At 40.2% G+C, this 16,925-nt stretch overlaps 1 protein-coding gene across 5 annotated transcripts in view; it reads left to right on the forward strand.

The window, feature by feature from the left end:
- The first annotated feature begins 206 nt into the window (after positions 1 to 206).
- Positions 207 to 16,925, forward strand: part of ICOS (inducible T cell costimulator) — a 36,748-nt gene continuing 20,029 nt past the window's right edge. For 2 of the 5 annotated variants that reach the window (XM_070508436.1, XM_014836392.3), the window contains exons 1-2: positions 351 to 504; positions 15,760 to 16,095. In XM_070508436.1, the coding sequence (XP_070364537.1) occupies positions 447 to 504; positions 15,760 to 16,095 (394 nt within the window). In that variant the 5' untranslated portion in view covers positions 351 to 446. Of the gene's footprint in view, positions 319 to 350; positions 505 to 1,599; positions 1,645 to 15,759; positions 16,096 to 16,925 lie in introns of those variants that run through there. The other 3 variants (XM_070508435.1, XM_014836391.3, XM_070508437.1) reach the window with 3 other exon arrangements.

Raw genomic sequence — 16,925 nt, forward strand, 5'->3', positions numbered from 1 at the left:
TATTTCTTATCTTATTTCAAAGCCTTTCTATCTCTGGAGCAAACAGCATATGATAAAAATGTGTCAAATAGGTGTTATTCATGCTGTGGCTATTTTTAGGTGCTGCGATCTCCAATAACTGTTGAGTCAGAGAAGGAGGGTGGTTCTGAAAAGAAGAGGCATTGTCCCTCACTTGTTTTGTTGGAACCAGAATGAGGGTAAAGTTTTTCTCCGTTTTCAAAATCATCAGCAATCCATGGATTAAGCTTAACTCCCATGAGCAATAATGCCTCCAGAGAGCGGGCGACATCAATTAGGAGACGTCTCCTTGACTTGATGGTAAGTGTGACACTACGTCAACCCCCACAAACCCACTTCCTTTCTGGCAAATAGAAAACAACCGAGAGCATGAATCTGCTGTCAGCTTTGAGCACTGGAGAAGAAGGCTGTGTTTGTTTCTGGTAAACATGAAGTCAAACCTCTGCTATTTCTTTCTCTTCTGCTTCCAAGTTGAAGCTCTCACAGGTAAGTGGCCTATTGAATATCTCTTATTAAGTTCTAATTCAAGGGAACATTAGGAAAAATCAAAAGTAGAAAAATTAGGCATCAAATAGAATTTTTTCTTTGTTGGAAGTAGGAACAATTACAGAAGAGCCCAAGCAGCATGGCTAAGGGCGTTTGTCGCCCACGTCACTGTTGATGGCATTGAGTTTGCGTTGCTGCCTTTGATTCTGTGTTTTAAGAAGAAGAAAATGTTTCATAAAACCATTAAAATTTTAAATTACCAGCTGGGAGTCACCTTTAGTGGATGAAGTAGAAGCGTGGCTTGCTGTTCGCGGAGAAAGAGGACTCGTGTCAACAGAATGAAAATTAAATAGTCCTGGCATTTGGGCTGGGAATTCTTTCCGAAGGAGAAAATAAAACAGAAGGGCTTTGAAAAGACAGATTTTGATTTTAATCTTCTCTGGGTGGTCTGTTGTCAGAAGTGCCTGGGCTGCCACAGAGTTTTTTCAACACCAGTGGGTGATGTTAAAATACTCCCTAGGCCCCTACGGATGTTAAAAAAAAAATATTCTGAAGTCCTGGATTGTCTCTCAGATGGTATAGATCGGGCTCTATTTGAACAATTTCCATAAGGCCACCTACAACCAAATTAATATACATGCTTCTGTTGCTTCTTACTTGGTACATTTTCGTATTACTTTCATTTTATCTTTTACTCTGAGCCATGTTCTTGAGGCTGAGAAAAATGAATTTAAATTATATTTAATTGGTAAGTTCTTTTAACACTAAAAGTGAATGATCTTATCTTGAGATAAATTTTGCAGTGGTACAAAGAAATAGACTTTATTTTTCTCTCCAAAGAAATAAAAAACAAAAGCAGATTGCTCAGATGTTTGATCTTGTGGTGGCTCCAGGTGGCTCAGATGCTCTTAAGTAAAGACGAATGAGGAGTAAGTGTCTGCTTTTAATAAGGCCCAAGGGCAGTTCCGGGCTACTTCATTGTTTAACTGGGCCTTTTCTACAACCCAGTGAAGGCCTTTAGCAGCATGAACAACAAATGACTAGTGTCAGAATTTGTATTCATTCATTCATTCACTTCTCCGTTCCTTCATGCAGCACCAAGCACTCGCCGGGCAGGAGGCACTGAGGTAGCCGCTGCAGGTACACTGATGAGCAAAATCAGGCCAGTCCCTGCTCTCACGAAGCTAACAGAATGATTAATCAACCAATCCCATGAATTAATAGTAATTACAGGCAGAACTCAGTTCTTTGAGAGGATGCCACAAAGAAGCCTGTCTAGACTGGTGGGTGTGGAGGTGGGGTTGGGGAGCAGGGCTCATTGAAGTCTTTCCTGTCAAAGCGGTACTTGAGCTGAGATTTGAAGAACAAGTAGGAGTGGATGGGGAGAAGGGCGTGAGGGAGGGAAGAACATTCCATACCATGAGAAGAGTAAGCGCCTGTGGCAGGAGGGAATGAAGGAAGGTCAGGGAACTTCGAGAAAGAGGATGTGCCTGAGCACAGAGAGGGAGGGGTTGGGGATGGCGCAAGATGAGGTTGGAAAGAAATGTAGAGGCCAGAGCAATCAGACTGTGTGGGCTGTGTGAAGGCTTTGGATTTTCTTCCAAACACATTGGTACAAGCCATTGAAGGATTTGTCTGTACTGCTAAAAGTCATCCTGACGTGCCAAAGCCATGAGAACGCTGGTGGCGGCGATATTGCGCCCGGGAGATCTGAATTAGCACAGCTGTTATTTCCGAGGAAGGATGGATGCAGCCTAGGTTGAATCATTTCAAGTCACCAGACTAAGCTGATGAATAAATTGTGCTTCTGGAATGATATTCGTCTTAGATTCTAATGGAATAAAACCAGTGTTCACTCTCATCACACAGAAAACCGTGACAGGCTGTTTTCCCGTTGACAGGTGGCATAGTTGAGGCACGAATGGCTAAACATTGACGGTAAATACACTAACAATCTTCAAATGAAAAATATCTTTGCCAGGCATTTATCCAGCAACTACCGTTTTTAAAAGCTCTAAACACAAGGTAAACTGAGCACTTGCTTATTTCTAATCCTGCCGACTGTGTAGCCTTTCTCATTCCACAGAAAGGCAGGCATTGTCACCTTCAGTTAATGTTTGAAGGATCTCAGACCAGGGAAGGCTAAGTGATTTGTTGCATAATTCATGGCAGAACCAGGATTAGAACTCAAATGTGCCTGACTCCAATATCTACCTTCTTTCTACACCGTGGTGGCGTGGCACAGATGAAACGTAAATCTCAAAAGACAGAAATTCTGACCAGTTTTGTTACTTGGCTGGTGAGTTGAGGTTGGAAATCATGGTGATCCTCAGTCTTCTCTTGATCTCAATGTAAAGTTTAACAAAGCTGCCTTCTTTTAATGACTCTGGAACAATAGGAGGCTCCTCATTGTGAAAGAACCTGGGGAAAATGTGAACCTCTCATTGCATTTAGAAGACGCTCTTTCTCGACCTTATGGTCCATGGGGACCATGCGGTGACCTGATAAATTCTTGTTTTAGAATGACCGCTTTGAAAGCAGTGGAGTGGGAATGATGGATGTCAGATGGTGCTTAATAAATGTGCATGTCTCCTGATGTGTTCTGGGAGGAAGCTGGGAGGACAACCTTCAGGCTCATTTTGAGCCATGCTTTTGTCACCAAGGCACCAAAGCAGGGATTCCTGAATTCCGCCACCTCAGGAAAAACAGCCTTTGGTGTCTCCAGTACTGGTCCCTCCCCAGAGCTCAGAGAGGAGTCTGTGGGGCTTGCTGACCTTTGACCCCTCCCAGTACCCCCTTCAAGTATTCAACTGGATTTAAACAAATCCAAATTGTCAATCTTTTCTTTTGGTAGAGGAATTTAGGTCATTCTCACTCAGCATGGTAAGCCTTATTGATTTTATCCCTTCAATATGATGTTTACTTCTATTTATTTTCCTCTGTTGTAGTATCCTCTTTTTTCTCTTTTATGTTTGTTGGTATGATGAAGTTTCTGTTAACTCCCCTCTTTCCCTCCGTAATTTAGAAGGTTGACCACACTTCTTAATTGACTAAGTCATTATCACGTTCAGAGCATCTTAACAGAATGTCTATTTATTTATTATTGTATTAAAATGAATAATGACAATGCCCTTGCCTGATACCCACGCCCCTCCCTTTGACATGAGGAAGTAGGAATGTTCTTTCCTTCCTTCTCCCGTGTTGGCCCGTTAGCACATCCCTGCCCCACACGAGGGTTTTGTTAAAATAACTGAAAACCTTTAGTCATTGCTAGATTTCCTTTTACAGTATTTCTCTCCTGTTTCAAGGATTCTTCACATTTACTTCACCTGTTTTCAGCATGCTTCTTGCCATCTGTTCCTGTCTTGTGATCTCTGTTCTGAGCCAATGATCAGATTTCCATTATTTTCTTCAGAGACCCCAAACTCTCTGAATCCCAGCATGAGTAAAGACGTCTTGCTTTCACTGATGGGAGACTGATGCCTTTTCTGGGGATAGGATCCTGGAGTGTTGGCTGTTCTCTGAATAGTCTGTGGGTCTTCACTCATCGTCTGCTTGCCTCTAGGATTACAGAGGATGAGCTCTGTGCTAGTCTGATTCTCATTCCTTTGTAAGTAACTTAAATTCTCTAGAATCTTGTAGGCTATTCATTTCAATCTTGGGATTCAGGAATTCCAACAGGGTTGGCCTGGTTCTGTGAGTGTTTCCACGGGCATTGCTTGGGGCTGAGTAAGACCTTCCAATCTGCTGCCCTAAGTGGGGTTTTGTTGTTGTTTTTTAAATATCAGGGATAGTTTTCTCCCAGTAGTTTAATTAATTATATCTTTTTCTTTGTCTTTTTTCCTTTTTTCTAGAAATGTCTATTATTCCTATGTAAAATCTTAAATCACTTGTTCTTTCATCATTAGTGAACAAAATGGCTTTCATAACTTGCCACTGCTGTCAACAACTCCCTCAGATGAAATGGAATATCATAGTTTGTAAATTACTAACAGCATTTCCCATTTCTTGGTAGAAACAGAATGTAGGTGCATAGGGAGGCCCTTAATTCTCATCTTAGCTTTGCTCACTGTAAGATCCATGGACTTATTTGACCTAAAAAAATTGGCCTCAGTAGTCACAGTTGTAAACTGAGCAAAACCCCCAATTTATGCAACCTCCTTATCCCAAGTATATGAATTTGTATGGAAAAAGATTTATTGGACTTTGTGAATTTAAAAAAATATTTAAAAAACCATTTGTAGCCTTGAATACCCCCCCCCCCAAGACTACCTTTGCTCCATAAATAGCATCTCTGTGCCACTGCTGTTATAATAAATTGGGTCTATCAAATAGTTATTTTTGGTCATTGTAAGTAAAAGAAGAATTTTGGCATTTGAAACCTTTTTATAAAAATTCAAAATTATATTTTGGAAAGTGGAACTGAAGTATGTAGAGAATATGGAATACAAATGAAAGCTGTTAGTTAAAAATTTTTTTTTCACTGGTTTGGCCTGTAAGATTGATCAGAACAGACCAAGATTTGTAAGATTAAAGAGAGTCAGAAATTGAGGGGGTGAACCTCCCCTGGGTCGTGCACAGCATACTCAGGCCTGTGTCTGCTTGTCTTGAGGAAAAGCTAAGAAGAAACAGGTTGTCCTTAAGGAGGGTGACAGACTCAGAGAGTTTTGATTCAGTCAACCACTGGTTCCGAGAGAATCTTCTGTTTGTCTGAGTCGTGTTGACATAGACGTGGCACTTTCAACAAGCAATTAAAGATCATTTAAATGTAACTTTTTGAGTTTGAGAAATCGAACTTTTTGTAGACATCGTTTATATCCTCCTCCAGCCCAGCATCAAAAAAATCCATTCACGAACGACAGCAACAACAAATACAACCTCTCCTGCGCTCACAGTTAGAGTTCTGTTCATTTCGTCCTGTCTAGATCCAAAGCAAAAACCTCATCCAGCTCCTGTTTGTACTTATTTATGTATGATGAAAGTTTCATGTGTATGTGAATCCATATTTTTACATTTCTAAAGGCAGGTAAGTTACAGAATAATCATTAAGAATTTAGACCTTGTTGGAGCAAGGACCCCACTGTGTTGCAGGTGCTGATACACAGGGCAGCTCAACACACAGTGGTTGATGGACGAGGATGTTGAGGGAAATCGGTGTGTTAAGCACAATGTATTGTCATATCTAAGAAATTATTTGATATATTTTTTGATGTATGATAACCCTTTCAATCACAGAATACATATATGGCATGAATGTGAGTACTACTTTAAGTATTTGGGATAATTATATACCCAGTACATCTTGAAGGAAAAGAAATATCCACAAATAACTTCCAAATCCAGCTTAACGTACTAAGAGGCTTTTAAACAGTGTGGACTCTGGTCTCAGATTGTCTAAGTTCAAATTATGGCTCCACCACATATTGGCTCTATAACCTTGGGCCAGTTATTCAAGTCTCAGTTTCCTCACCTGTAAAACAGGGCTAAAAATAAGAAATGTGGCTTAAAAGGCAGTTATAGACATCAAATGAGATATTGCATGTAATGCATTTAACACAGTACTCAAAACATAAGAAACACTCAATGCTTGTAATTACAATGCTTGTGATTGTTATTATTACTTTTTTGGAAGCTTTTGAAAGCTTAGATGTTTACATAGCTTCCAGAGCTATGGGGCTTCAGAGAACTGGCTGAACGTCACTCAGTTGGAGAATTTGCCTTCGGACTGCGAAGCAAGTGTTCTCCAACATTCAGTAAGCAGGCTCTCTTGCTCTGCTTTTCTTGCTCCTTTCCTCAGTGCATTGCAGGACATGGACCAACCGTGCTCAGCCCCCAAATTCTTCTACACATTCATTTATTTAATATTATTGAGCTTCTAACATGTTCTAGGTCCTGGGATTATTTAGGTGACCATGTAGTCCTTATCCTTGTGAAGTTCACAGTTAAGTGAGAAAGATAGACAAAAATAATAGTGATCTAAGCTTTCATAATGCATTATAAATATACTGATGTAAGCAAAGTATTATTGAGAACATAGAGATAGGAGTCTTTGTCTAGGGGCCTCAGGGACTAATTTAAAATGATTCTTAAAGAATGAATGGGGGTTTCTAGGCAGATAAAGGAGCAATTGGATATCCTAGTCTAAGGAAACAGAAGTAAGAATGTGAAAAGAATCGCCAAAAAGTTCAGTATGGCTTGAACCATGGTCCATGAGATTGTGAAAAGATTTTGTGTCATGCCAAGAAAATTGATTTTTCAAATCATAAACAATTTAATGGAGACTTTTAGGCTGGAGAGTGAAATGCTTTTTAGAAACACCTTTTTTGGGAGCAGCATTGAGGATGGACTTGGAGGGGAAAGACTGCTGTTGAGAAGGCCAGTCAAGAAGATGCTTCCACAGTTGACAGAAGACATGAAAAGGTCCTAGACTGGCAATGGGAGTGGAGAAAAGCAATTGAATTGAAGACATATCCTTGAGCAAGAGTCAACTGGACTTGGTGACCAATTGGATCAGGAGAGTCAGAGACGGGGAGAAATGAGGAAGACTCTGAGGTTCCAAGGGTCAGACTAGTGACTCCTTTAGAGGAAGAGGTGTGGGTTTGCGAGTGAATATTGAATTCAGTTTGGAAATGTTTCTCTTCGTGTGTCAGGGAATATCCTGATAGAGATGTTGACGGGACGTTGGAAATATCCCCTAGAGACAAGGGGAGAGGTGGGCTTGAGAGAAAGACGTAGGTTGCTGGAGTACAGATGAGAGCCGAAGCCTCAAAGTAAACAGGTTCAGCCAGTGAACACCCTGTCTATGTGCCCAAAGGGCTGTGCATAGCAGCTGAAGGACGGGAAGTAACATGGATATTCGTGGGTACTGATAGAATGCCCACCCCTCCCCCTCTGTGGAAGAGAGTTGGGTTTATTTTGTATCCTGTGATTTCCCTAGTAGGACAGTTTCAAATTAATGGCAATGAAATAACTGGCAAAGTAACTTGTTTGAAAATTAATTACTTCGGGAATAGTGCTACAAAGTTTTATAACACCTCTGAGATTTTTCCATTTTCATGAAGAAAATCAGTTTTTACTAGAAGAAAATCAATTTTCCATTTTTCTTATTATATACACTTAGAGGACCAACGGTTGTTTTATCTTCCCTACAGAGCTTCCTGGAGAGTCAAAACAATTTACTCCTTTAATGTATATGCGTGTGTATATACTCTTGGCTTTTTGACTTTCTCCTTACTTTTCTTCACATTTTTTGGCTTTCTTTTCTTCAAGTGTTAAGAATTTGGGTTGGGTTTATTTTGCCTACCCTTCCTGCAAATTTCCATCGCTTCTTTATAGTAGGGATGGCTTTGAAAAACAATGTGAATATAAAAATGATGCATATATAAAAGTCTACTAATCAGGACTCTAAAAATTTTAGCTAGTAGACTCAAAAGAAATGACATTGCTTTTATGAAAGGTGAAAAAAGTGGTAGAAAGCACATTTTTTAAATGCCACAATTTCTTCGTAAAAGATCAAATGTAACAAGAACCTAATATAAATATTGCAATTTTTAAAATTTCTCCTCTTATGCTACATTCATGTGCTGTGCTAAGCTAAAGCTTATCATTGTTGGATTACAGAAAACGTGTTTAATAAGCACTATCAGTAATTGCGAACTCAGGAGATCTTATCTCTCTGCGACTCTGAGGCCTTTGTGGAGGTTTGTGGTTAGCAGTCTGAATTAAGGAGAGTCAAGTTGAATTGCTGATTTGTCTTGCACCCTGCCGCGTGGTGTGGGTTTTTGCCAAAAGCTTTTCAACTGGGAGAATACAACTGCTTACAAAGAGTCCTGGCAGGATGGTTCCAGCAAGACCATCTCATACTGAAGAAATGAAATAGTTTAGATATTCAAAGAATCAACTTGCAAATAAAGTTCTGAACCATAGCGCAATTCTCAGGTGAATGACCTTTTCTTCAGAGATTTTCTTAACAGCCTTTTAAGAAGAAGATGCAAATGCTCTTATCATTTAAAAAATGTGAAAACCTGAAAAAGTCACCCAGCACTAAGACTCTGGTTTTACTCTTGAAAACATTAGCCTATTGATACAACAGTTATGTTATAAAAATCATAGTAGCAGTTCACAGGTTTGAGCCTTTGTTGGGAAGACTGCAGCCTGTAGACACGGTAGTCGTGCGACGAAGAAGATCCAGCACCTGTTCTCTCGAGGACTCGGAATCTAGGAGTACCAGCAAGGAGTAAACAGATACGGTAGCAAGACAAAAACTAAGACTTAATAATCAGATTTTAAAACTAATCACCCCAGGAGTCAAGAGAACATTTTCTTATTTGTGTTTTTAGGAGTGCATTAAATGCTAGAGGATATAGCATGGTGTTTATATCACAAATCTCTAACATGCTGTGGTTATGAGACGTTTCGGTGTGTTAGAACAATTGTTGGCCCAGCGGCCCCTGTCCTGGCCCTCTGTTGGGCAAACTTAGCGACTGTTCACTCTGGAGGATCCAGATAATCAATCAGGTTTAAACCTGTCCTCCCCTCTCCAGAGAATCATCAACCATCTTAACAAGTTTTATGAACCTAGTGGACATTTATAGGTAAAGAACCTGTTTCTTTAAAGCTCAGACAGATAATTTTCATTAGAATCTGACATCCTACTTGAGGAGGTGTCTTTTATGCTTGATTGTATATTTGTGTGTACTTGTTTCCAGAAGAAAGGCAACATGGTGTAGCTAACCCTGGAATCATGTCCCAGCTATAAGCTGTGTAATCCTGGGCAGGATACTCACTTTTCTGGCCCCAGATTAGCTTGATAAATGTAAATGTAAAATGTAAAATGAAAGGCTGAATTGGGCCATTTCTAAGAGCCCTTCTAGTTCTTACATTCTATATTCAAGACTTCATCTCCCCAGATTTATAACATCAATGAAATCTACATATTCATTTGTTCATCCATCCATCCATCCATCCATCCATCCATACATCCATCCAGTAAATATTTATTGTGACTAACTGCATACCAGGTGCTATTGTAGATACCCGGGATGGATCGGTGAAAAAAATCAACAAGGTCCCTGCCTTTCCAACTTGAATTATAGTGGGGTAGCCAGACAACAAACAAGTGAACAAATAAATCAGACATTTTCAGGCAATGATAAATACTTTATCTCAGGTAATATTCTATAAAGTGATAGGGATGCACTTTGGATTGACCAATGGTTGCTGGAGGAGTAAGAGGCAGCTATAGGAAGATCAGAAAGAACATTCCAGGCAAGAAAACAACAAATTCAAAGCCCTGGGAACCAGCTGCGTGTGTTTGGGGAATAGAAAGAAGAGTAGTGTGACTGCAGTGTAGTGAATGGTGGGTATAAAATGGTGTTGGACAGCTAGGGTTGGTCATGCAGGTTGTGGAAACCAGGGCAGGAGTTGGACTTTATTCTAAGTGAGATGGGAAGGCCCTGGATGTTGATAAGCAGGGCAATGATGTTATCTGATTATGTACGTTCAAAGAATGTTCTGGCTGCCCTGAGGAGAATAGATGGTTGATGAGTGAGAGCAGAAAGTTAGGCAGTTCTGGAGTCCCAGATAGAGATGAGGCTGGTTTGCGTGAGTTGCAGTTTAGATGGAGGAGAAGTAGATAGATTCTACCAGACATGAAACAGAGGCACAGGAAGTTAGACCTTCTTCCTGTAGGCAGATCTGGACAGCGATCCTGTAGGACTTAGTCTGGAGTGACCACTGGCCAGCTTTACATGGCTGCTGCTTTCGTTACACTTCTCTTGACTGTTGCCAGTGTCACTTCAACCTTAGATTGAACCCCAAATCTTCATGCATCCAAAAAGTGGTGTGACCTCAGACAGATAATCTAACCTGTTTGGGCCGTTGGTTGACTGTACATGGAAGAATCAGGCTTGCTGGATGATTTCTAAGTTTACCAGGTCTGAGCGTGTGTGATGCTGGGCAGAGGTTGAACCATATTACAGGAGCACGGGTGTGAAGGTGAGGCTGTTTACAGGGTGTCTGAAACATGGGCAGACAGGGTATATGAGGATTTATGGATGTTGGAGATGGAGATGGGATGTTAGGGAGAGTGAGGAACGTGTCAAAGATAGTGTGAGAGAGGATATTTTGGAGGATTATTTTATATTAAGAGATGGTAGATGAAGAAAATTTAAGCGTGAGACAAAGGAAGGAAGAGATTAGTGAGGGGGGACACGCAATTTTTAACTACTGGTACAGTAGAGGGACTGACCAAATTTGATACCCAACCAATCAAAACAGACACTGGCTATAAAAACTGGTGCTATCATACTAGTACTCCTGGTTGAATATTAGACTTGGAGATGAGAACCCCAGGGAAGGTGGAGAAAAGATTCTAGCTGCTTCTTCAGTTATAAGAAACTTGTGTGTTCAGATTTTCCTTAACTTGTCTGTCTATTCATGAAATGTTTTAGTCATGGTTGTAGTAGTGATCTGCTTTGACACTACTCTTCAAATGTCACCAAGGCTAAGGGGAATTTGTGATCAGGCGTTGGAGCACACCTGTTCTATAGGTGCCAAGGTAACTAGGGAGCAATTGGTCAGATGCCGTATCTGGTTCCTTTGATTGAAACAGTTAAACCGCAGATTTCGAGTTGCCAAATGGTTTTCCAGCTAAAAGGAGTAAGCACTAGGGATACAGAAACTTCCTATCACCACAGTGAATAATAAAAAGGCGACTCAGGCAGTTTTTAGACTAAAAATGAGAAAATAAAAAATTCAGCCTGTCCAGTAGAAATGACACTTTGGAACCCCCAGTGACTTCTCTGACGTCAGTGGCATGCACCCTTGGCGCTGCCACTGGGGAAAAACTGTGGGAGTCTTCCTAGCCACAGCTGAATACTTTTATGGGCAAGGAAGGTAGTCTCATTAATTTTCATTTCTCCTGGCTCCCTGAAACAGCCCAGTATTATGCTGGGGCACAGAGAGGATTATGGGAACATGACTTCTCCTCTGGAGGACCCAACAGCAAAGCAATGGCTCTCTCAGTTGTTTGTGGTCTCATCTGGATATGTTCTGATCCTGGATCCAGAGGGAATAAGTGTTGGAAAGAACTTTAAGAGATTTTGGTCTCACTTCCTTTTTCACAGATGAAGAGACTGAAGTCCAGAGGGGTTCCCTAGTCACAGAGGCTTGCTAATGGCAAAGCCAGAATTTGCCTCTGGTTTCCTTGGGAACCGCTGCATTGGACTTCCACGGACGATTACATTTTATCTTGGCGTTTGGTTATAAGTCACAGCTTGGGCACAAGAGGGGAAAAAGCTGCTGACAAACCATCTTGAGAAACAGAAGACACTGCGTCTACCTCTGTGTGTGCACACGGCGGCCGCAGACACTTTTGCTCCAAGATCTCTTTGTGGTTTACTGGCTGCCATTCTCAAGTCCTTGGGAAATTTGCTCTGAACGTTTCTAAAGGAACTGAGAACCAGCCCCCTGATTTTAATGTCTGCAGCAGATGGTAGAGACATAAGTGTCAAAACAACAGTAGTGCAACAGAATCTACTTTCAGACAAACATGTCCGCAGGCAACACCCCTTTCATTCTCATCGCCTGGGGACGGCTCCTCTTCTCAGGCCGTTGGTTCCTTCCCCTTTGCCTTTTGCGTACCTTGTTCCTTCTGCTTTTAAAATGAAACAAGCATTATTTTCCTTCTATATACTTTTAAAGATTTTAATTCTAGGACAAAACCACTATACAGAAAAGTGAACAAATGTCAATGTACAATTTAATGAATAATAATAAAGCGCACCACCGCACTCCCGCAGTCACTACAGGTCAAGAGATGAAACATTGTCAGCACACAGAAGCCTTTCCATTCCTGCGCTTTCCTTCCTGATCCCAGCTCCTCTCCTCCTTTATACACACTATGAGATGGAATTGTGTGATATTCACTTAGATTATATCTTCTGTTCCTATTCTTTCAGTCATTAAGCAAGAAATCGCAATATGTGTGCTTTGCTTATCAAATTTTCAAGTTACAAATACCTTCACTATTCTCCTCGACAGTATATTCTGGGTTGACAGGTCATTTCTTTCAGCACATTGAAGATATAAGACCCAATTCTACTGTATCATGGCTTTTATTGTTGATGTTGAGACATCAACTGTCAGTCGAATAGCTGCTTCTTTGAAGGTACTCAATCTCTTTTCTCTGGCTGCTTTTAGGATTTTCACTATGGTATATCTAGACGTGCATGTTAAAAAAAAATCTACTTGTGGGGCTGGCCCAGTGGTGCAGTGGTTAAGTGTGCACATCCCGCTTTGGTGGCCCAGGGTTTGCCACTTTGGATCCCACGTGTGGACATGGCACAGCCTGGCAAGCCATGCAGTGTAGGCGTCCCACATATAAAGTGGAGGAAGATGGACACAGATGTTAGCTCAGGGCCAGTCTTCCTCAGCAAAAAAAAAAAAAAAGAGGAGGATTGGCAGCAGATGTTAGCTCAGGGCTAATCTTCCTCAAAAAAAAAGAAAAAGGAAAAAAAAATCTGCTTGTGATTTGTTGGGATTCTTGAATCTGTGAATTATGGCTAATTCTGAATAATTTTTCTAACCTATTTTCCAGTTCATCAGCTCTCCCTTTAGCTTGTCTATACGATCTTAACCTATCCATTGAGTTTTAATCTCAGTTAGTGTGGGGTTTTTTTGCCTGTCTAATCGATTCTTCTTCAAATTAGTTGACTTTTTTTTTTGAAATTTCCTATGCTGTGCAGATATTATTACACCTTTATCTTTTACTTCTATTTTGGAGATCTGATAATTCAAATATGCGATTGCTTGTGGGTTTGTTTCTGTTGTCTGCTGCTTTTGTTATCTTGTTTCCTTGCATGTCTGATTATTTTTATGGTGTACTTATTGTATTTAAATATTATTTGTAGAAAGGACTTGAGGCCTAGGATGTAAATTTTTTCTCTCTGGAATAGTTTGCATTTTTACTTTCAAAACCCTAGGGGTAATAAGAGTCCACAATCATCTTAAACAAAGTTCAAGGATTGAAGTTTTCTAGACCATTGAAGTGATTTGAAGCTGGGCTTCAGTCCGCATGAGTGCTGGTTTTCTCCTGGTTTACCTGTACTCCAAGGATGAAACTCTTCGGAATCCCAGATTTTCGAAGGGAGGGTCTTCTACTGGATTTCTCACTTTGTAGACTCTGGGAGTTGAGAGAGAAAAACAAAAGTCTGAATCTGGGAAACAGCAAATGCTCCTAGAGTAAAAGCAGTTCATCTCTCTGGGCTCTGGTTCTTCAAATTTAACCTAGTAATTTTTCTTCCTTTTGTCATTTCTTTAATCCTTTTAATAATATTTTTAGACACTTTTTTCAGCATTTTTGGTTGTTTTGATGTGGGAATTAGTTGAATAATCTGGACATAACTGAAAAGTAGGACACATGTATTTTCACAATCAAATTCCCTGAGTCAAAAATCTCTTCCCTAGTAATATGAGAGATATCAATGAAAGCCTAGAGATGTTAGGAAAAATAAGTAACTGTGGTGAATCTTCAATAAAATTATGGCAGCTAGTGCAAGCAGACTTGTGGCATAATGCTAGTTCTCTTATAAATTGGAGCAGTTCTTCTGGACAGCAGTATGGCAATACATAGTGTTATAATGATGTTTAAACATTTTGACCAAATGTCATAATATTTACATAAAACCAAAATGCTAAAAATAACCCCGATATCCACCATTAGTGGAATGCTTTAATAAATTATGGTAGATTAGCATCATGGCCTGTTATATAGTCACTAAGAAGAGTAATTATGATGACTATGTAAAAAATGGAATATTTATGATATAACATTCACTGACAATAGCGGAACACAAAATAGTATGTTCATTATATGAAACAAGTATAAAGAGCAAAAATACACAAATGATATTTCTATTTCACTGGAGGACTAGGTAATTGTTTTTTCTTAAAAATTCTTTATGAGCCTCCCTTGATGGCCTAACGGTTAGAGTTTGGCATGCTCCGCTTTGGCAGCCTGGGTTCACTTCCAGGCACGGAACCACACCACTCGTCTGTCAGGAGCCATGCTGTGTTGGCAGCTCACATAGAAGAACCAGAAGGGCTTACAGCTATATACACCTATGTACTGGGGCTTTGAGGCGGGGAAAAAGGAGGAAGATTGGCAACAGATTGGCTCAGGGCGAATCTTCCCCTGCAAAAACAACAACAACAATAAAAACAACAACAAAAATGACTACATTGCCAGGGAAAAGAAATACCAAAGACTCAAAAAATGTTGTTTAGACGTGTTGCATGCTTTTCTCAAGAAGAAAGAGATTTCCAAACTTAAGTAAAGGACTGTTGTGCTAATAATTTTTCCCAATTTCTGCATGAAACTTTCTCATATTAAAAAAAGAAAAAGAAGAGAGAAAAAGGAAACAGGAAGGCAAAGAACACTTTGCACTTAAAACCCAATAACTCGGAATCTGCAACCAGGCCAAAACCATTTCTGGTCTCCCCTCTGTGATCCCTCCGCAGCTCACAAAAACAACCTTGGCTTCCTAAAAGCTCAAAATTTATTTTAGAAATGAAAAACTAAACAGCCCCCTGGGGTTTCCCTTTGTTATCGGACCTCGATTCAGTTTTGATGGACGAGGTTCAGAGAAGACACATTTCTGTCATTTGCAAATGCTTCATCCGTTCTTTCGCTCTCTAGTGGGAGGGTACAGTCTAAATGTATATCATCATTCATTTTTAGCTTAAGCTGTTTCGTACTTTTCAGAGTTTTTGTCCTAAACCACATCTTTCCTCAAACCTTTCCTTGTTTAAGTGTTAATCCTTCTCAATTCAATTTTAAAAGTCACTGCTAAAGTGGCATCTTCTGATTCTCCGATCAAAATTAGACCCCAAGCCAGCAGCTTTATTCCAGTAGCACTCCACTCCTTGCACGAGCGATGGGGCGTTACTGCCTATTTATTTGCTTACCATCTGTCTCCAATAATCAAAGCTGCCGGAGGGCAGGAACCAATCTGTGTGATTCCTACCGTGCCTGTGTATCATTCAATGTGTTATAGATTATAGGCTCACATATGACATGCACAGATCTGGTTAGGTTTCTCTGGGGCACAGTTTTCCCTTTGGCTGTGAAGTTCTTTCATTTTGGGGCACGAGAGGGGACTTTATGAAGAGATGACTTCTGTGTTCAAATATGATGATGAGCACAACATATTCACAGAGCGTTATGTTTCCTCGGTTTTCTTTCTTTTTATCCAGGGAAAATTGGTGATTCTGCCAAGTCGGACATGTTTATAGCTCATGACGGGGGTGTCCAAATTTTATGCAAATATCCTGAGACTGTCCGGCAGTTTAAAATGCAGTTGCTGAAGGGGATGCAACCACTTTGCAACCTCACGAGGATGGAGGAGAGCGGAAACACGGTGTCCGTCAAGAACCTGCAGCTCTGCCAGTCTCAGCTGTCCAACAGCAGCGTCTCTTTCTTCCTGTATAACCTGGACCGTTCTCATGCCAGCTACTACTCCTGCAAACTCCTCATTTTTGATCCTCCTCCTTTTCAAGAGATTGTTAGCACAGAATATTTGCATATTTATGGTAAGATGTTGTTTGCATTTGCCAGACTTAACAGTGCATACGCATTTTGACAATTTCCTCACCAATGAAAATAATGAAACAAATAAGTATATTTTGTGTTGGAGTTCATTTAGGTGCTTTGATGGCAATCATTTATGATGAAAATATGCTAGAGATGATTTATTAATAATAATATAATTAGCATTAATCAGTAATAAGCAATTTAATCACGTAGACTGCTGAGTTATAAATAGGTCATGTTGTCTTTAAAACACATATGCCATTAAAATCAGGGAAAAGAATTTAAGACAAATACTCAAACCCATGTCTTAATGGCTATTACCTCTATTTACCTAATGTTTAAGGTTTGGGTTTTGTGCTGGATTTGAAGTGAGAGATGATTGAAAATAACAGTTGTAGGGGGCCAGCCCCATGGCTGAGTGGTTAAGTTCACGTGCTCCACTTCAGCAGCCCAGGTTCACAAGTTCAGATCCTGGGCAGGAACCTATGCACCGCTCATCAAGCCATGCTGTGGCAGCATCCCACATAGAAGAACTAGAAGGACCTACAACTAGAATATACAACTATGTCCTGAGGCTTTGGGGAGAAAAAAGAACGAGAGAAAGATTGGCAACAGATGTTAGCTCAGGGTCAATCTTCCACACCAAAAAAACCCAACAAGGCTTGCTTAGAATATAATAGTTTTACTTTCCCTGCTTACACTTTTGCAAAATAGAGACAGATAAGCCCTTTATTACCCACATTTGTAAACATATATGTACACAGAGTCTTTTAGGTTTTAGTTTTGGATCCTTGCTGTAATACCAAAATGATGTTATTTACCATTTAGT

This window comes from Equus asinus, chromosome 4 (genome assembly GCF_041296235.1).
Source record: "Equus asinus isolate D_3611 breed Donkey chromosome 4, EquAss-T2T_v2, whole genome shotgun sequence".
NCBI classification, from domain to species: Eukaryota; Metazoa; Chordata; class Mammalia; order Perissodactyla; family Equidae; genus Equus; species Equus asinus.